Genomic DNA, 21,784 nt, shown 5'->3' with positions numbered 1-21,784 from the left:
CCTTTCAAAGCTAATTTACCTCTGTATATGGATAAGTATGTCCCAGATCAGGAAGTGGGACAGTTACAAGAGCTGGTGTTGGAGGAACCTGCCTCCCAGAGACAAGGCTTACCTCTCATCCATCTGTCTGGTGCAGGAGACAGCAATCCTAGATGGATTTGGAGCTGAGTGGGAGCCAGCAGCTATTGCCACTCCCAGACACTCCTAGAATGCTCGAACTCCCAGTCCCCCAGTTGTCCATGTGCTACTGAAAATCTGTTGTCTACTGGTTTTCTGTCCCATGCCATCCCTGCTGCAGGTGACCAACCTGCAGAACTGAGCTGGAGAATGTGTAGCTGCTGGGACAACTTGAGACTTCCCCCCGCCCCCACTCTGGGATCCTACATAGAGCCTGAGTCATTCTTCAGGCTCTGCAGACCCTGAGCTCCCAGAGAGGCAGGGTCATGGCCAGCACGTCCCATCTCACACAGGTCAGCTGTGCTGGAAAGTTGTCTGTCTGCCTTTCATGTGGTAACAAAACACATTGTTAACCTTGGTGAGACAAACCTACTCATTTGGCATGGATGGGGTCAGGATTGTGGTTTCTCAATTGCCTTCTCACCTACTGAGATTAATCCCTCCAAGCCAGCATTGCAGCAAGTGGCTATGAATCTGGGGCTCACTTTGTCCATCCCACAGATGAGTTAAGATTAAACAGCAGGCTTTCAATTGAAGGAATCTCTTTCTCCTCCTCTGCTTGAGAGCTTGCTTCACCAACAGCCATTCTGAGCTTTTATTCTGTACTTTTAAAAACTAAACCTTTAATGTTTAGAAAGAGAAGTCTATCTCCATCACAGCTCCTGGGCTCCTCTGTGCTCAGCGTCACTCTTCGGTGATATGCCTGCGTCAAAAGAAGACTCACACATGGAAATATTCATTAACATGTTTATCTTCAAAGACAGCACATGCATTCTATCTACCTGTAAGCATTTGTGTGGCAAATACAGAGATGCTATGAAGTTATGCTGTCAAACAAGACACATAGTTGATTAAAAAACCCCAAGAAGTCCTCATTCTCTTCTTTGTAGGAGCTGTCTTCAGAAATACCTGACCGAATCTCAGCACAAAGTCCTTCATGTGCACCATTTCTGAAGGCTGATGAGTTCTCACCTCATATATAATAGCTGAACCTCACATAACTGCTCAAGACTTTAACCTATTTCTTGCATTTTTACATGTATATTATTGTTTCTTGCAGTTACGATCTACTTTTTCCTAGTAGGAAACTAAAGTGTGGCTTTAGTAATACCTATCATCAATCTTATTTATTCCATCTATTTCTAGGTAATTATATATAGTGTATTTCTTAGTCTATATTTGGATGGCCTATTTAGAGATGAATGGATTCCTTCCAGAAGGGCAATAACCTTTCTGTGACTCAAACATTAATTTTCTAAATGGCATCATAGGTGAAACACCTTATATATCATCATAATTAACAAGATATACCCTATTAATGGTCAGAAAACATGCTTTTCATAATTATAAACAGAATCCTTCCTCTCTGTTATGAATTGGTAGCCAATACTACCTGATATATCCACAGTGAAACCTACTAAAACCCTATTCAAAAAGCAATCTTAATTGCCAGCCTTGCATACCTTAGGTACCCACAAAATGTAGATTTTAGAGACATCAGTATTACAGTTCAGGACTATTCACAGATTTGCCTGCTATAATATGTTTGACAAGTTCTTTTGTTTGAATCAGACAATTGGCATTATAGGCTAAATTGATTTGCCTGCTTTCTTAACTTCATTAAAGTCAACTGTGCCTGTAATTTCTCAGAGCACAGAAAAACTTGTAACTGCAATTCTTATGCTTGAGTCCTCCTTTCTGATTGCAAAGTCTTAAGGGTCAGGGGATTAGATGCTTTCTGGGAAAACTTGGAGGAAGGATTGCAATGATAAAGAAGGAGGCAGAGTGAAGAATAACACTGTTCCCTATGAGAAGCCCCTTAAAAGAATTAGAGCACCTCTCATGTAAAGAGACAAAAGACAAAAGTTCTATTATACTAATTCGAGTTCTGATCTCAGCAGTTCTTATAAGCAGGACTATGTCTGACATGAGATCACCAAAGGAAAAATGTTGGGAGAGCACTGGTAATTCAGAAAGTGGTGATTTTTCTTCTGAAGTAGCAGTGGGTCGATACCACAGCCGAGTACCAGTGAGCACTGAGCTTTCAGCTGGAGCATGTGAGGTGTTACACCGAGGCCTGCCATGACCCACGGAGCTCTGACAGTTTCTAACAGCTGAGAGGTTTATTCCAGGATCCTGTCCTAAGTATAATGTATGGATCAACATCCTGCCTAACCTCCTTGCCCCCTTAATTTGAAGGGGGAAGTAGAGCCATAATTTTCCCACTGAAAAAAGTCTGTAAGGAGCAGAGCAATGCCTGCACTCTGCTAGACTGAGGGTTACTCGTCAGACAAATAGTTACTGGGGTGAGAGGCAAGTACATTTAGCTCCATAAACATAATTTGCCCCCAAAGCTTCCTACCTCTGAAGAACAGAACTCACATTTACATTATTATAGGATGATACATTTCCCCTTATTTTTATTAAAAGCTTTACGACAAAAAAGTGTTGTTAAAAAGTGTGGGAGAGTTAATGCTCTAGAGGATTGATGCATGACCATTTTTTCACAAGCATACAAGAGTTATCAAGTAGTAACAAGCTAAGATTGGCAAAAAATAGTGATGATCATGGGTGCTATTTAATATGACTACACAATAACTTTGGGGACACATACACAGAATGTTCAGTTGCTGCAGAAATTTATGTGAGGTTAAAAGCCCTTAAGAGTTTAGAAACTTGTCCTTGACAAATGCTAATTGTCTTTTCTAGAATGTCTGCATGGTTCATGTTATAATTTTTTTTTTACTATGAAGGCCAGATTCAAATATGTCATTTCTTTCAACAATATTCTGCTAAAAGAAATTCCAAATATCTAAAAATAGTAATCTCTTACAAGCAGTCATGCTATACTTCTCAAGATTAGAAGAGCTTGTAGATTAATGTGATTTTTAAGATATTATTTACAAAATTGTGTTGGTTTTATCATGTTTTTCTTATTTCATATCAATAGCATTAAAATAAAAGGGATAAACTTAAGGGGTAAACAACATAGATGGCTTTTATATTTAATTCATAGTCCTGTTTCTCTTCCTGGTTTTCATAAAATGTTTAGCTCTTTTTAACACTCTAGTAAAGAGATTTGTATGCCTATGTGTGTGCATAATTGCATGTAGGAACATTTCTATACAACTTTTCAGCCTTGCAAAAGCACTCTGAATTGACACTGCTATAATAAGCTTGGTGTTCAGACAATAAAGATCTCTAAATAAAATAATAAAATTATTGAGGTATTTGTAACCACTTTGCATGCATACAGCATTTTGATCAAAAATAGTCTAATAAGAGCTGGTTAATGATACATTTTTACCATTCCTTAACAGGGAGAAATCCTACTGTCATATGTCAACCAGTTACTCAGTTTGCAATCCTGAAGAAAACTGTGAATTGAGTTATTGCTATGGCAAAAGCTATTGCTTGCTCAAAGACTGTCATAAAAACTGATTACAGGTCTAATGGACCTTGCTTCAAACTCTGAATCTGGACAGCTCCGTTTAAAGGAAGGAATGGTTGGCTATTGGGAGTCACAAAGCTCTGCTTATATAATTAAAAGAAGGGGTTTTCTAATACATGAAATTATGAAAGCTTGCATCAATTTTCCTAAATAAAATTCAAAGGTTTCAATCCTGGTTTTATGTATATTTTGCAATGTGATACCTGCCATCTTCTGTCCTCTAACTCTTTTTCAGGCCAGCAGTGATGGCAGCAGGCAAATGCCCTCTGAGGACTGTGAAGACCACAGGAGTCAGATGCTGCAGGTCATGTGGGGAACCCACTGTCAGAATGTCGTCAGCTCAAAATGGGAAATTCTCCACACTGAGTCCAACCTCAGTGCTTCAGATTATTTATCAGAAAGAATCAAGCAGAATTTTAGTTTACCTTGATGGTGTGAAACACAGGATCACTGAATGGGTCAGGTTGAAAGGGACCACAGTGGGTCATCTAATCCAACCTCCCTGCTCAAGCAGGTCATGCCAGAGCACATGGCACAGGATTGTGTCCAGATGGTTCTTGAGTATCTCCAGTGAGGGAGACTCCACAGCCTTTCTGGGCAATCTGTTCCAGTGCATGGTCACCCACACAGTAAAGAAGTTCTTCTTCAGGTTCAGGTGGAACTTCCTGTGCATCAGTTTCTGCCTCTTGTCCTACTGCTTGGCACCACTGAGAAGAGCCTGGATCCATCCTCTTGGCACCCTCCCTTCAGATACTTACCAGCATTGATGAGGGCCTCTCTCAGTTGTCTCTTTTCAAAGCTGAACAGGCCCAACTCCTTCAGTCTTCCCTCCTATGAGAGATGCTCCAGTCCCTCAACCATCTTCACAGCCCTCCACACCGACTCCAGGAGCTCCATGTGTCTCTTGTACTGAGGTGCCCAGAACTGGACACAGAACTCCAGATGTGGCCTCACCAGGGCTGAGCAGAGGGGCAGGATCACCTCCCTTGGCCTGCTGGCAATGCTCTTCCCAATGCCCCACAGGATACCATGGGCCTTCTTGGCCCCCAGGGCACACAGCTGGCTCATGGACAGCCTGTTGTCCACTAGGACCCCCAAGTCCTCCTCTGCAGAGCTGCTTTCCAGCAGGTTGGCCCCAGCCTGAACTGGTGTCTGGGTTTATTCCTCCCCAGATGCAGGCCCCTGCATTTGCCTTTGTTGAATCTCAGACAATTCTTCTCTGCCCACAGGCCTTGCTAAAAGGGGAGTTTTGGCTTCAGTTCTGAAAATGTGATGTACAGGTATTTCACCAGATGCACTTTCATTGCTAAATACAGTTGTTTCAGCTGTGAATATAGACTGATATTGCACTTGAGACAGTTGATTGCATTCCAAATGCTTTGATTGTACAGGCTTCCAACAGTTTCATGAGTATACCCAATCATACTTTAAGCAAACTTAGTTGTGTTTTGGGTCCAACCTGTTGTAGATTAGATCAAAATTGCACCATAGTGTGCCACCCAGGTTGGATCTATTCTAAGCTACAGTTGAACCCCAGCCATTGAGCACACATGATAAAATCACTGGTAGTCCTATGAATAAGTTTTTCTGAAAGGGAGAATTATATGGGCTTTAAAGAAAATTCTCTGGACACATTTGGAAACTGACCTTACAAGTTATTGAGTGGCTTGGATTCCCATTCCATAGGCATAAATGATGTTTAATATCTTAACGGGAGCATATTGACACTTTGGAAGACATTAAGCATTAGGGGCACAAAGTATAAACTTTCTGTTCTACTGCTCTTTGTTTTTATTTATTTCAACAACACCAGCTATTTTTGATAAAAACATGTAATACACATTGAAGCCACATTTCAGTCATAATATATCATAGAGCTCTCAGATGTTTGTACTGCAACACTGTGCTCCCATTTTAATGACAAAATCCCTGCTGAAATTCCTACTTTGTTGCATGTCTCCTCAAGGATCTTCCTGTACTCATTATACATCTATCAGCTCCTCTGTCAGTAAGGAGGCATCCTCTAGAATGAAAAACAGCAAATAGAAAAATAGTAAAATGTCATAAGTTTATGTATATATATATCAATATCTACATATTTTATACTTGGGTTCAGCATCTGATTAATAGATTTTTTTCTGTCTCAAAGGCTTATGTCTGTAAATTAAAAGCAATTACATGATCAAAGGCAGTTAAATTCTAAAACACATCTAAAAAATCTGAGGGAAGTGTGAATTCATTCATTTATGAGCAGTAAAAATATTGTTATTTGGACAAAGTAAAATAGAGATGATGTGCGATTTCCTGTCAAAATCAGGTTAAGTGTTGATAGCAATGACAACTTGCAAAAATCAGTATATTGGTATAAAGACTATGAATTAAGAACAAATACTATACCAGGAAGGAACTAGAACTGGTGTCTTGGACAGAGGCTCACAGAGGCTTTGAGGCACTTGTTTCTTTATCAAGTTCTGTTATTTAAAAAAAAAAAAAGTGCATCAGTGTTTTAGACTCACAAGACTCTTAATGGAAAAAAGCCGTAGAAGGTTTATTAGAAAAACATGTAACACAGTAAAAAGTCACAAGAGAAAGAAATCTAAGACAACACAAGGGTGAGACACATAAGATATAATCCCAGAAATACAAAACTGACAGGGATTTCTGCTCTTATTTCTTGCACTCCTGTGCAGAGGTTCTCCAACGGGCTGATTTTACAGGACAGGTCCAGGTGGGACCAGCTGGGGAGCCAACAGGGGAGACGCATTTGGGAGAAGATGATGGCAAAGAGAGCACTGAAAGATGGCAGGCAGTAAGAAGACCATGCAAGGGAAGAAGTGAGCAGTGAAGGAAGCAAGAGTAGGGCGAGGAGGTTGAATAGGAAAGGCTGTCACCTCTCAGGGGATGTGATCTAAAGAATAGGTGGCTGGGAGGCCATGGCATAACTCTGCAGTTCTTGACAGCCATAAGCTGCTTTTGCTCCCATGATCTGTGATGCTCCCCCTTGTTCCTTCCTCACTCCATTTTCATACCAAATTCCCACCTCCTTGCTGCGCTTTCTGTTCCATTCCCGGTGACTCTTCGGCAGTACACCTCCCTCTGCCTCATTACAGCCACACCACCCCTGGGGGATTGTTTCTTATTTTGGGAACCACTGATCTGGTTCACCTCCTCAAATGGAGAAAGTGCACATATATCTAGTCCATCCTGACATCTATTCTCAAAGGTTTCTGATGAAGGCTGTCTCACAACATCCCTAATCTCTCTGTTCCAGTGCTTCACAATCTTATTGCTCAGTTTCTTCCCTAATACTTAAGATAAATATTTATTGCAAATTAAACTGATTTCTTTTTCTTGTTTTACTTTTGGTAGACATGAAAAGCAATGGCACATTGTTCTCTGTTATAATAACTCCTTATAACTTGAGAGACTATTTTCCTTTCTCTAATCTTCTCTTTCTGAGGCTGTGCAAATGCAGTCTCTTCAATATTTGAAAGGAACTCATGTTTTCTGACCTCTGTATAATCCTTAACTGGATCCTCCTCAGTTTGTCACTACCTCTCTGTACCATGATGCCTAAACTGGACTTTGTCTTTTAGTCTCAGCAATACCAATGGTGCTTATACAGCATCCATTCATGTCCAAAGTAAATATATTAACACAGTTCTGGTGGGGATGAAAAATAATGTTCAAAGCAGTGTCTCTGCTGGTGCAATATTTGGAACAGAATAAAGCTACTGGACCACTCAAGACTCAATAAGATTTCTGTTTCATCATATCATAGGCTTTTATTAAGTATAATTGCTGACTATCACTTCATCCGCCGTATACAAGTAAGAGTAGGATAAGCAAATCTATGAAGAATACCTGAGAATTAGTGTTAAGTTGTATATGAAGTCTCATTTTGTATGAGGGCACTGTGTACCTTAGTGGTTTACTCTGTATTTAACAATGTAATTATTCCAGGTAACATGTTCTGAAACCAGGCCTAAACTATATCAATGGAAACTCCTTTTCCTAGCAGACCTTGTCTAAATGAAAAAAAATCTAATAAAACCCAGTTTGAATACAAGGGGCTGTGCTGGGTTTGGTTTAGGCACTCAAACAGTGTGAAGCAGCCGAGACCCCCAGGCAGTTCAGAGGTGCCAACAGGGGTCAGAACTACATTGTCCCACCCCAGCTTTACACCAGCACAGCTGGTTATTGCTCTTTCTAGAGGAGTCTCTTTGTTTAAAAAGTGGTGCCAGACAAGTGGGTGATTCAAGCCCAAAATGTGACCAGGTACAGTAACACGTATTTCCAAGTAAATTCACATAAAAGCGTCTCTGACTGTGACGTATCTTGCACATGCAAAAGACTGTGGGGATGTGTATGTGACAGATGGGGAGTTAGAGCATAAATTGCTTTTCTCATGCACCTTTTGGCCTTTTGCCTTCACACTTGGACACCAAGCTATTATTGCCTGATTAACAGTTCTGCCCTCTCAGCATATAATAAGGGTATCAAGGATAACTGATGGAATACTGAGCCATAAATGTTTTCTTGGCATTTGTTTGGCCTATGCTATTTGGGAACAATAAAAGCATCTCATATTCATAATGATAATACATATATACCATCACAGATCACACCATCAAGCATTCTCCTCCCATCTTATTGTGTTGTGCAAAATGTGGAGATAAACATTAATATGTACTAATAGCATGTAAATACAATTAATCATAATAGAACGTTCCTGACATGTTACCACTGCTGTTGATAAAATATAATTAAAATTGTCTGACCGAATTTTCAGTGTGGCTAGAATTGGCATCTCTATTCTTGCTGTTTATGTGTGCCTATCTAAAGAATGTTACACTTCTAAAAATCCCGTTATTTCATCACGTTCCTGGGAAAAAGCAATGCAGGGCTGCGAGACCTTTAAATGATATAATTAATGAAAAGTCATATAAAAGAATGAAAGCCTGCAAAACGTACACCTACAAAGACTGAAGCTACAACTAACTCCTGAGAGGACAGGAATTTTAGGCACCATTCTCTCAAAAGATTATAAAGAAAATGAAAGAGGCAACACCTGTGTTCCTGAATTTGCATGCCCATTCAATGGGAGAGCATTCAAATCCAAGTTTTGCATTGTTCAGAGACTGTTGGAATCTATTAAACAAGAATTTCACTGAAAGCTCCACAAAGTGATGAAGTCATAAGAGCACTATTGTTTTGGGCAGCAGAAACTGCTTTGGAAAAAAAATAGGCAATATTCTGAGGAGATGACAAAAGTAAGAATGAGGGTAGCATGCAGAAGGTGACCTAGAAACCATTTTTCACTGTCTCTTCCAATGAAAGAATGAGGTGGGATATACTGAAAGCAGCAGGTGGTGGCCTTGGATACAAAGGAAGGGCTTCTTTGTGCGTTGTCAACTCATCCTTGGAACTCCCTGCTGCAGGATGCTGAGGATGCACAAGTTTTGTGCTGGCTCAAGAAGTGTCATGGCAAAGAAACAGGAGAAAAGCCCATAGTCTCTCCTACTCTTGCACGATAGCCAACTTATTCAAGTGGCATGTAATCCCATAACACATAACACAACACCTCAAACAAAATATGATAACAGTGCCGTTATGTTTTTACATGTTTTCAGGTGCACACACACAAACAAGGCCACACCTGCAACTCCTGTTAATGGGAGCGAACTCTTGCTATATTGTACATACAAAAGTAGTAATACAAGGCAACACAGTGTTTTCATTACATATATTTTCCTCTAACATAATTAATTCCACATATTCAGATCCACTATTAGCCAATATCTTTGTCACAAAAGGGAGAGAAAGCAAGACTATCACAACATATTATCATGTTGGTGTAATGAGCTGATGAGATATAAGCCATTACTGTAATTTAAAAATTACTTGCATTTTTAAAGGTCATGCAGCTGTTTTCAGTTATGTAATCCGTAGAATGATGGAGTAGGAACAAAGATAGAGCATAAAATAATTTTACTGCCAACAATATGCACATCACGCACTTGTAGACAATCTTCCTACTTCTTTTTCTGTCTTGATAAATGAAAATTGATGAATTGCATTTTTAAAAGCAGGTTGGGCCAACCTGTTTAACCATGTATCCTGACTAGGTTCACTTGGAATGGAGGCAGTTGTACTTGGAGGTTGTATGAATATAAAGATTAATGAATTTGTACAATTTGGGCATGCAAACCATTTTTATCAGGCATATTCCATTTAGAATAAGCAGTAAACCATATATAAGGGTTGTGTCAAAGTTTACTGAATAGGGCCCTTGGTAGCTAATGTAACATTTCTCCAACAAATCAAAGGTATTGTTCTATGCTCACATGAATATACAGTAGCCATTACCTTAAATTTAAAACTCACTGTGAGCAGCAAACACACTGTGGGGATATGAAGGCCATATTGTATCAGTGGAGTCTGCAGAGATTTTCTTCATACGGCTTTGCCCGGTTGAAATATATGTTGCAGTTGAAAGCTAAAGGGATTACTTTTGAATAGTCATCACAAAGGTTGATTATATTCGTATATCATTTAGCTGGACCCTGCAGGCTATTATTCCATTAGCTGTGCTGGCCCTGCACTGTCAAAAAGTTGATCATATAATGTAAAAAGGTTACATGCTCTGTTAAGGTATGTGAAGTAACTTGAAACAGTAATCTTTTAAGAGCAGTACAGCTGTGTACTTGAAGGTAGATTGCATTTAAAATAAATACCCGCAAAATGGAATAAATACAATGAACCTACTACCTCTGTTCCCTATTTTTCCTTCTTTGAACAGGCCGTATACAATTTGAGTCAGTTAATTGTACCAGGTAAGATATTGGCTAGAGAGTATTTTTTCATCCCCACGTCCCAAGAACTATACCTCAAAATAGCTGCGTCTTTACACGAAACCCTCACGGAAATTGTGTTTCTGGTGAAACAGATATGCTGATTATATTCCCCTTGCACATGCAAACACACACACACACACACACACACACACACATTTTCTTCCGGTGCTTAATAAAATGGATCTTCAGACGGTTCCATTATGTGGATGCCTTAATATTATTTTATGCTAAAACATGGACAGCGCATTAGATTGAAAGCATCTTACTGTTCCATAAGGCAGAGTAATCATGGGCTATCCCTAGATAGCAAATGCTCCCATTGGGGAAACAATACCAACAACACAGGCTAATGAATCACAGCAGTTATTAATCATGGGCATTTGTAAGAGCCACATATAATAGAGATGAACTCTCAAGATTAGAAAGGTTAGGAGGTGGGATCGAGAAAAAGACAGGAGATCATCCAACTGCATTTCAGAATAAGTTTATGGACGAGTATTTGCTTCAGTACAGTCATGCCCATGCTGGCCTCAGTCTTTCTGAGAGGGCAGAGAAAGAGAAACAATTCAGTCCCCTCGGTTCACTCAGCTTTCAGATCCTTGTAGGACAATTTGGCAAAAATAAATAAATAAATAATCACACACATACAAGGCCCTTAGGGCTTATGGCCTAGTTAGAAGTGAGACAGTGCTTCTTTTATTAAACAAAGTTGTTTAATTTAGATTGTAACAGCAAGAGTTGGTTCTCTTTCAGTACATTGTATATATTATTCACAGCAATGAATGAGTCTTTATGAGTACAAATGGGAGACTTTAATGAACTACAGCAAGCACTTGAGCAGGTAGGTTTCTCTGAACAAAGGCTTCACAGATGGATAAGTTTATGAATGAGAAGAATTTATTTCATATGCTTTGAAGAGCCTACTTGGATTATGGCACTATAAAGAAAGTGCCAGGTTTTTCTGGTTTGGGTAAGAAAACCTAATGGGAATATGAATTTTTCCCTGACTAATAACTTCCATTGTTTACTTATTCATATTCAACAGTTCTCAGACAAATTAATCTTCCTCTCTTACATAGTTTGGGCATGTTCCAGACATTTGTACAACAGTGGAAATCTCTCTTGATCTTACATTTTTCAGTTCTGTTTGTTGTTACTCTTGTTTGGGACAGTATAGTATAGCAACAGTTTTACACAAACTATTTGTTGAATATTAATTTTAAATAAGAGATCATATTTTTGACTGTAGGTAGGAAACCAAGGATTTTTCTCAAGGCCAAAATATGACACTGTGTCTTTTGTACACCTGGAAGTTAGAGATCAGAAAAATTCTACACAGATATTGGTGACACAGAGTATTCAGCTTTGAAAAACAATCATCAAGAAGATCACTTCAAACATAAAGAAACACAAACAAAATAGCTGCCAGTTTTTAGTTTACAGTTTTACCTTTACTATCAACAAATTCTACATAAAATCCAAACTACTAGCTTAAAATTTCAATACAGCATCTCATCTCTGGGTCTACTCCAACCCAAGGCAGGGAGAAATTAAGGAAACAATATTTCCAATTCAGTGTCTTTAAACTTTCTCAGTCAAAGGCACTTTTCCAGCAACACGAAGCAGGTGAGCATCTGCCCAGCTGGTTATTTAAAGTTTCCACAGAGCACAGGAGAATTCCCAGATGGCCCAGAGAAGGGTTTCTTTTCTTTCACTACCACCCCTCCCCAGTCCAGATTCGGAATGAAGATCACAACTGGAACCTGCTTGCTCTCTCCTAAAGACAGGACAAGTCCCAGAGGGACCTGCTGAGAAAGCAAACTTCTGAGCAAAGGCTCTTGGAGAAGCTAGACTTGCCCTTGGCTACCCCGAGGAGCTGGTGAGGAGAGAACATACAAGCAGTACAAAAACACTTCTACTACCTCTGTCTCTGCTGAGAGCATGAGCTATCACTAAAGATTGAGCCCAAAAGCTACTCAGAAATCCTTATGAAAGGAAACCCTTGTCTTGCTCACAGAAGCGCTATTTTATAGTCTCAGAGAACTTTTGCCAGTATTTTCAGAGATATTCCTACAGACTTTTACAGAAATGTGTCTACCTCAGTGATATATGCACAGAAGTTTTAACATGTATTTTTGGAGTTATGAACGAAATTTATTCTCATTGCAAAGGGCAAAGAAACACTAAGTGGACTGATGTTTCTGACAACATACTGATCATAACAGAAGCAGCATATTTGTTGCCAATTCGTGAGCAGAATTATCATTTTATCATTTATTCAGTTTAAAACAAAGCAAAGCTAGGTATTTCAGGTGCTCTGGAAATAATTACAATACAGTAGATGTGAAAACACAGATTTCAGACATAGTGATGATTCTGACACCAATTCACGCCAAAGCCACTACACTGAAAAATTCTTGCTGGTTTCCCCCAAATCACTACAATCCTTGTCCTGTAAAACTTTTCAGTACTCTGCTTGAGAATGTACTTTTTGCACTTACTATGCAACTTTCTTGCATGACTACACACAAAACTTTATCCTTTATCCTTTACTCGTATAGACATAGTGCATTTTGTCTGTTAAGTACTTGGTGTAAAGGCACAATTAGAACCTGCAAGACAGGATAGCAGGACATACATTCATACCTGTATTTTGTGAACACCATCTCCTACCCATGGAGGAAAACGTGCCACTGAACAGAGGAGCTCAGTACTACACACTGGCAGTGTGTAATATTTATTTCTGAATATGCAGCTTGGTGTGTCTTCAAAGGACATGGCTGTCAGAGTGCTTAGCACCCCTTTCTCTGAAATTCAGGTTCCTCACAGGTGTCCTAAGGGAGGGAAAGCTGAGAGCACAGATTACTTAAACATGTCCTCTTGCTTAATTCCTGCCATTAGGATACTGAGGTTCAAATACAGTATCAGGCTGCTCTGACTACAAGTATCTCTGATTTTAGTTCTTTTTACTTTATCTCTCTATTTTCACATGAGCATTCTATGTAGCTTTGTTAAGAGTTTCTTGTTCTGCAGGTCTCATTCTTTATGTTCTGTCTTGGCTCTGTGTTTCCTGGCCTCTAAAGGTGTACCTACTCTTCTGTAATCAGATGTAAGAGGACCTCCTCACAGTTGAGACTTTCAGCATGTCCAGTGACTACTCTGCCTGGTGGCTCACAAATCTGAGGTCTTTATAACGTGGGGGTTTTTGCCTGGAAAACCGTCTTCCAAGAGCTTAGCCAAAGGTATCATCTAGGTTCAGAAATGGAAGCCAGTGAGGCAGAGAAAATCCAGCAATGCATCTGCTAAAGACAAAAAAAAAAAAAGAATGCCAGGGAGATTTTTTTTTCTCCTTACTTGAGTTTAGCTTTACATCTTCTAGTGCACCTTAGGCATGAGTGCATTGTCTCTGGCTAAAGGAGATGTAGGGAAGCGTCTGGAAGATTATGTTCTTTAAAAAGAAGATACGGACTCCATTATGGAAGTATCAGTTTTCTTGTGACTGAAGTTGTCTGGGGAGAATATTGTTCCCTGTAGCAGCTGAAGTCCCCTTCTAAGACTGATACAAAGTGCTCCTACTTATCTCTTAAAAATAACCAGCAAAAAAACAGTTGCTGGAAATAAAGGTCCTGATTTATGCAGGGTCCTTGCAGTCACAAGGGGTGTCACGGATATAATGCTATGGGAGATACCTCTCCCACAGACACTTTGGAGAAGGTCCTTTGTCTCAGCCTTCCTCACTGAGATCATACAATCATAGATCAGACCTACTTCTCTTCACCAGGGATTGGGAACAATACTTTCACTGGTCAGAGAAATGTAGAGTGTTTGGTTTCTCCCTCTTAGTTTTTGAATTTATGGCCACGTTCTTCCAGACAACATGGGACAACTTGAAAGACCACTACTTGTCTTCTGTCTTCACAGATAAGTAGAGAACTCCAGCTTTCACGCCAGTCAACCACTTCTTTTGATGAGAAATAGATTCGCATGAAAAAAAGATTACACTGAAAAATGGAAATGGATTTTCTGTTTTATTAGCAGTCAGCATAAGACTTGTGAGCTGCTTTAGAAAGTTATAGAACTACAGAGACTTTCAAGAACATGCCAGTAGAAGCTAGAATTTAAAAATAAATGCTCTGGCTACTCTGGGCCCAATTCTCAAGTGATGCAACCAGTGCAGTTCACTGAAGTTAGCATGGCTATGTCAGCTTTGCCAAATTGCTTCAAAACAGATCTTTTTAGAAAACATTTGACTTCAGGAATTTTAAATTCACTTTGAATTATGCCATACCAATCACGCTGTTTTGCTCTAGGTACAGTAGAGCTTAGAAGAATCCACCAGGCAAAAAAATGTCTTCCTAAAGTAAAAGATGTTGCCCTTGCCACTCCACTCCTCAACCACATTGACAAGGCTGTGATGAGAGTCACCACCAGGTACTCTCAGTGTGGCAGACACTTAATGAGGCTGAGGGGAGGCACATACTTTTAAGCACAAGGGACTGAGAGCAGCAGTGGGTGATCTGGTTTCTTCTGGATCTTTTCCACAACCACAATGTAAGGGCAGAAAAGGAAACAGAGTTATTTACGTGTTGCTGCTCAGTTCTGTCTCTCACAAAGGCACCAGTGGAAGCAGAAGCAGACACCATTTTGGTTACAGCTGCTGCTGGTTTGAAGTCCCTTCCTAAAATGAGGTAAATCATGTGAAGTCACCAGCTGAGAAATAAAGAAAGATTTTTTTCCCCAGGGCACAAGTCTGATAGGGATTCCGGCAGAATTTTTTAAACAAACAAACAAACCCTGTTCCCACAATCCAGGAAATCAATTTTGAAATTATCTTAGGTTTGAAAATATCCTAATTTCCCCAAATTTATAAAGCAAATGTAGAACTTAATATGAATTAGCTGTTTGAACATATTGGGGACCCCTTGACTGTACCATGATCCCTTTCATGGGAAGATATGAGTATCTCTTTGGAAGCTGGATAAGTTCCAAGAATTAGGCAGGAGATTCTTGGTAACAGTAATTTGATAATTTAACAGCAGTCTGTACTCAGATGAATGTTTGGTGCTTTGATAGGAAAGCAGGTCTTCGTGGTAAAAACAATACTGGAGCTTTCTCCTTAAAATCCATGTTGGAATTTGTGTGTTCTGATCAAATCACAGTCCTACCTCATAGCAAACCTCATGAGGTATAATAGACAAAATTTATGGCTATAAATTAGGATAACACATCCCTACTTGGAGGTTTCAGAGTCTCCAAGTAAAGCCTTGTTCCAACAGAAGGAATATTTCACAGGCACAGATCTTGATCGCCCTTCTCTACAGCAGAGCCCTGGTTTGATCCTGCTGTGCAAGTTCATTTACTAGGCACAAAACTAGAAACTGTACTTTGGCTTCTTCTGGGTTCTGCTAGGATTGTACCTATTATACGATGAGCCAGCTGAGAAGGATTTTTGTAATGGGAAGGAATAAAAACGCCAACCTCTCCCCGAAGCTTCGTTTGAGCTGCGCCTGGATTGGTGGTGAACTCTCCAGGCTGTGCCGGAGCAGCGCTCCCGGTAACACGAGCCAAGCATCCTCGGCACCCGCGGGAACCCGGAGTGCACACAGGGAGCACGGCGGGTCACAGGCGAGCCTGCCAGGCTGATGGCAGTGGGATAACAGCCTTGGGAAGGTTTGCTTGCCCGGCTGCAAATCGCTCCAGTGAACTGCTCGCTGTGGCTCTATTTATTTCTTAATCTCTGCACCTCTGTTTAATTCCTCGCTGCTTTAGGGACCTGTTGTAACACAGCAGTTAAAAAAAATATTCACATGTACTGTCGGGCCTCCCCGAAGAGCACTAACTTGACACGCAGGCCGTGACAGCTGGGCTTGGACTACTAAGAAATCTAATCCAGGGTTTCCATCATCTCAGTTGTTGCCTTTCTTTCATTACAGTTTGACTCAGCCCCTAATGGATTCAGCTTTATAAAATCAGAAAAAGAGGAAAAGAAAGCAATTTATTCATGTTTCACTAGAGCTCACAGAAGACATGAATCTTCTCTAAAAATGCAAATTATTTTGTGCCACACAAGTGAGACTGGGCAGCTAAAGCTCTTAGAGGAAGGGCCTTTCCCAGGGCTAATGTTTTTATACCCAGTGATTGAATAAATCGATCCCTTTATTATCACATCTCTTTTACTCTCCTTTTCCTTCAGAAGAACGTAACCAGAGGTACCAAAGCACCCTTTTTAATTCTAAGAAAACTGATTATGCGTGTTAATTTTGTTTTTAATCCCAGGCATATCAAAACAAACACCATAGTCATGCGTAGCAGAAATCAATATCTCTTAAGCATCAAGTTGGTAAAAACAAGGATTTAGTTAGAATCCAAGATGTAAAAGACTAATGTAAAAACTAAGCCCTTATTTATGTAATGTGCCTTTATACAAGCTCAATATAAACCTGAAAGAAACTATTGCAGAAGAGCAGAAATGGTTTACTTGCACTGCATCAAAAATGACCCCATAAGACCTCCTTTACTGAGATAGCCCAGATATTTAATGTGAACATATGTTTTTAAAGGATTTCTTGTCTTATGTCCAGTCATTCTTGTTAATTCATGGGACAGCATACTGCAGATGTGCTCTTTTCTATGTTATATAAAGCAAAAATTACATTTAACAAGTGTAAGGTTGGTCATAAAAAATAAATAAAAATAGACTCTTAAAAGCTGGGAAATCACAAAGTGAAGCTATCAGTCATTCTTATTGAGAAGGGTGAGGACAATGTGAAATAAAACTTGCACATCTATGAAGAGGCATTCCTAATATGCCACCACATGGTTGTTATTTCACATTCTGTACAGGTTACTTTCATCAGCCCAATATTTCTTTCTTTAGGATAAGCTGCAATGCACATTTTCACTAGATGCCCTTTCTAGTCACCGACTTCAATTTTAACAGTAATTAAATTAAACATTTTGAACCCGTTTAACATCTGCAAGTCCATTTTCTTGAAAGAACAGACAACAAAGTCAGTGTTAGTTTTTGTGCGTTCTACTTCCGGGTAAGAACTTCAAACTACATGTTTGTTTAACAGATTTGTTGATGCAATTGTTTAATATGCAAATAAAACAACTTTCAGATTAGTTTCCTAATACTAGTACAAATCTAAGTACCAATTTGTGCATAATATTCACATGTAAACTAACCATACCATTATGATTGGTATTTAATTCTGTATGGTTTTACTCCTTCCTGAGTGCAGAGGAGATAAGCAATACCTTAAAAGGAATATTCTCTTCTACTTTTTTGCTGACACTAAAGATCTTCATCTTTCATAATGGCATTTGTAGCCAAGTAACTGTTCTTTCAAAAAGTTGGTATAAGATGGCATATTCAAATACTTTATACAAGGAATTTCTGACTAGAAACTACTCTTACAGATTTGGTACGGCCTGAATTCAAGCCAAGACATGGAACCAAAACTGGCTTGTGAGGTACTGAGGTCAGATTTGTCAACACATAGAGGACAGACAGAAAAGTTGCTCTTCAACAAGATGGATGGAGTCCACAGTAATTCAACAGTGAGACTTCAACAGTTTAAATCTTTCCCAAAAGTGGGAATTTCTTGAGTAACACAGTCCCACCACCTCAGACTTGGAAAATTCCACCAGGCTTAAATCTAAGTTTAGTTCTTTGTAATACCTGGGTACAGCTGTGAAGGGGAGAGATCAGATTAGACAAAGTAACATGTGAGTGACTTGCACAGACCCTGAGACTTTGATTTGAAGCACAACTGAGGGTCTCATTTTGATGTGTTATGTTACTGAAAACATTACCCGGTTCAGACCAGAATGACTACGTCCATGAAGGTACATCTGTAAAACAGTTAAATCACTTCTAAATTTTGGTCAGTCTTTCTTGCTATTCATTGTTCTGGACATCTAAGTGGAATTCAGAGAGAGGAATCATTCTATGGTCTCCTAGGACATTGTTAATTTAGAGATGGTCAAGTTCACCTATAATAAAAGCATAGACATCTCAAATACACATCTCTTTTATATACTTACATTAATATTATTGTTTGTAATGGCAAAATAGCTTCACAATTAGCAACTATATGAAAAGGCAAATTTAGTATGAAATTTGTTTTCCTGTTTTATAGGAAAAACATGTCACAGAGAGAAATAGTTACAACCCAGCTCCCCATGAGCTTTTAAGTAATGCTATAACAAAACAAAGTATTTTATTATAACTTAGTCTAAAGTTTAATCACACATGCACACACAAAAATGATTTATAAATAAATAAACACTATAGCTACTGGTATTTTAAAAGCAGTTTTAGTAGAGAAGTTTAAATTATGAAATGAGAGATTTATTTGAAGAGTTCTTGATCTCTTTATGTACAACTAAATTCAGTAAGACAACGTTAACTAATTATTTTGTATATAATATGTTTGCTAAGGACATACCTATTCACCAAAAGTAAGGGTAAACAAACAGCCTAGTATAAACTGCAGCACTGCTAAATTACTGGTTCAGGTCTGGACTGAATCCTGACTTTCTACAACTTCACAAGTCTCTTTATTAACCACTGGGGAAATTGGTACTAGATGGCTGTAATTTTAATAACCTGAACTGAATTCTTCCACTACTGGCAAGTGAAACATGTTCATTCTAATGAAACATTTTTTACACAGCTAGTAAATGTTTTCAGTAAAACGTGGGATCGAAGCTTCTACCTTGCACTCAAGTCAGCAACTCAAGTCACAGAATCACAGAATCATGGAATTGTTAGGGTTGGAAGGGACCTCTGGAGATCATCTAGTCCAACCCCTCTGCCAAGGCAGAGTCAGCTAAAGCAAGTCACAAAGGAACACATCCATGTGGGCTTGGAATGTCTCCAGAGAGCGGGACTCCACGACCTCCCTGGGCAGCCTGTTCCAGAGCTCTGCCACTCTCAGCATAAAGAAGTCCTTCCTCATGTTGAGGTGAAACTTCTTGTGTTTTAGTCTATGGACATTGCTCCTCATCCTGTCACTGGGCATGATGTGCACTGATGAGATCCCTTCTCTGTCTTCTCCAGACCAAACAGGCCCAGCTCCTGCAGTCTCTCCCCATAAGAGAGATGTTCCAGTCTCCTCATCATCTTTGTGGCCCTCTCCAGTGGCTCATCTTAAAACAATTAATCTTAAGATTAAAATCATAATGATAAAAAATTTAAAAACTTAATCTTAAAACTGTATTTGTATTTCCTCTCTCCCCAGCTATACTAAGATTATGGTTGAACCTCACTTCTAAAGTTGTGATAAAAAATTAGGAAAAGGGGGGAGAGAAATGAAAAACACACTAACTAGGATCCTCAATAGTCTTTAAACAGACCATAAAGAATTATCTTGAATACAAAGGAGCCATAAAGAGCATCATATGCTACTCTCCCAAAACTGAGTCACTGAATCACAGGCATCAAGGAGTGCCTGAGGATCTCAGTTTTTCAGTTTACAAGCTTGAATCAATACCTTTAGAATTTTATAGTCCAACTGTAGCATTTATATAATATAATCTTCTTTGTTGAAATATTGACGCCCCCCTTAAGAAAAGTCCCTAATGTTTATTTTTAACACAAAAAGGTTATATAATATCAATCAAAGGTTACATTTTTACCTACATGCTTCTACGTACTGTTCTTTTAAATGCAAGTCTTGACTATATAAAGAGAGTAAATAGAAAAACCAGCAGTCTTAGGACACTGTAAAGTAAAGGATTAAAAGTTAAGTTTTGAAAAAAGGACATGAATTTTTTGTCATTTTTCATTCTTTCTTTTTTTCAGACATTTAAACAAATCATGACATCTTAATTCAAGAATACATCCTACACTGGTGAGAAAATGTGATTTGGCAAAAATGTAACATGCCAGCTCTTAAAGATAACTTTGAAAAGCTCACACAACATACCACAGAGCACATGCACTGCATCTTCTGACATTTCCAGAACAAGTTAGCAAGCCTAGAACATTTAGGGACTCCTTTACAAACAGAAGATCAGGCAAAAATCAGCCACTAAGGACCACAAATCGCATTTTTTGTTTCTTTCAAATCCCTGCTCCCACTTTTTGGGTGACCAGGTAAAACTTATAGAAGATACAAATCTTTCCTTCTTTGAGTGCTGATGCTTTCTACTGTTTCACTACACCTATGCACTACAAATCCTTTCTCTCTCTCTCCCTTTATCCCAAGTATCCAAAGTCTTCTAGGACAGCTTCACCGAACTCTTCTCTCCATTTTTTTCCCCCAAGGAGGTTAAAAGTTTTCTTCAAATATCTAATGCAGTGGTATTTGCCTAATTCTGCAGACAACTCAAAGCAATATCCCTTGAGTGAGCCTCTTTTTCCAGTCTCAATTCAATTAGGTTGTTATCTTTAAATTCAAACAACGGCACTTTGCTATCGAACCAAACTTCATCTCTGATTATTTAGCCAACGCTGTGAGGAGAGAATAAGAAGCCCCTATCAGGAAAGAATTGCAAGAAAAAGGTGGAAGAAATCCCTGAAGACATCAAAAATGTGAAAAGAAGGATGAAGGAAAAAAGAGCTGAAATTGTCATGAACAATACAGTAATATTATTTTTTTCAAACAATTAAGGAACAAGACAATACAGGGGAAAACCATAAGTCACTAAAAGTTTAGTTACCACATAAGGTTGTATTCTGACACTGCTTACTGTGGAAGCTTCCCCTGAACTTTTCAACATGCAAGAAGGAAGGTACAGATGCCTCTAATATATTGCTCTTAATTAAAAGTAGAATCAGGGCCTCTGTAGTTTGACAGGCCTGTCAGAAATTCCCTTGGATAGCCAGGAGAACTTAGCTGTTTTGCAGTCACTTTGTATCCTGCTCATTTGCCACTGAGACAGAAACCTGCTCTCTGCTACAACCCAGGAACATCAACTTGACACCCTCTGCACCTCTGAATAGCTGATGACTACCTGGTTTTAAACTGAACTCTAACACTGATTTTCATGATGCCAAGATACTGGAGAGAATTTTGTAAAATGTAAAAGCTGAAAGTTTTCAGGGTATAGGCAGAAAAATATGACTTAGTCCACTTTATTTTATGACGACCACACAAAGACAACAGAGCACCGATGTCAGGTACCACATCTCTGTAAATTGCATTGTTCTCCTCTTTCTCTTAGTGTCCTTACAATAAAATAGTGGGAAATAGCATCATTAAATCATTACACGTTTCTTCTTAATTTTTTTTTTCCTCAGTAAAACAAACACACAGACAAAAAAGAAAAAGTTGAAAGAGAACTCAAG

At 39.0% G+C, this 21,784-nt stretch overlaps 1 protein-coding gene across 1 annotated transcript in view; it reads right to left on the bottom strand.

The window, feature by feature from the left end:
• Nucleotides 1–5,431: 5,431 nt before the first annotated feature.
• TTC29 (tetratricopeptide repeat domain 29) overlaps nt 5,432–21,784 on the bottom strand; it is a 214,455-nt gene continuing 198,102 nt past the window's right edge. Inside the window, exons 11-12 of the mRNA XM_029959582.1 lie at nt 6,026–6,099; nt 5,432–5,651 (exon numbers count right to left, since the gene is read on the bottom strand). Of these exons, the coding sequence (XP_029815442.1) occupies nt 6,062–6,099 (38 nt within the window). The 3' untranslated portion in view covers nt 5,432–5,651; nt 6,026–6,061. The remainder of the gene's footprint in view (nt 5,652–6,025; nt 6,100–21,784) is intronic.

This window comes from Manacus vitellinus, unplaced genomic scaffold, assembly GCF_001715985.3.
Source record: "Manacus vitellinus isolate BGI_N305 unplaced genomic scaffold, ASM171598v3 scaffold_0_pilon, whole genome shotgun sequence".
Lineage (NCBI taxonomy): Eukaryota > Metazoa > Chordata > Aves > Passeriformes > Pipridae > Manacus > Manacus vitellinus.
This window is presented reverse-complemented; position numbering and strand designations above follow the sequence as displayed.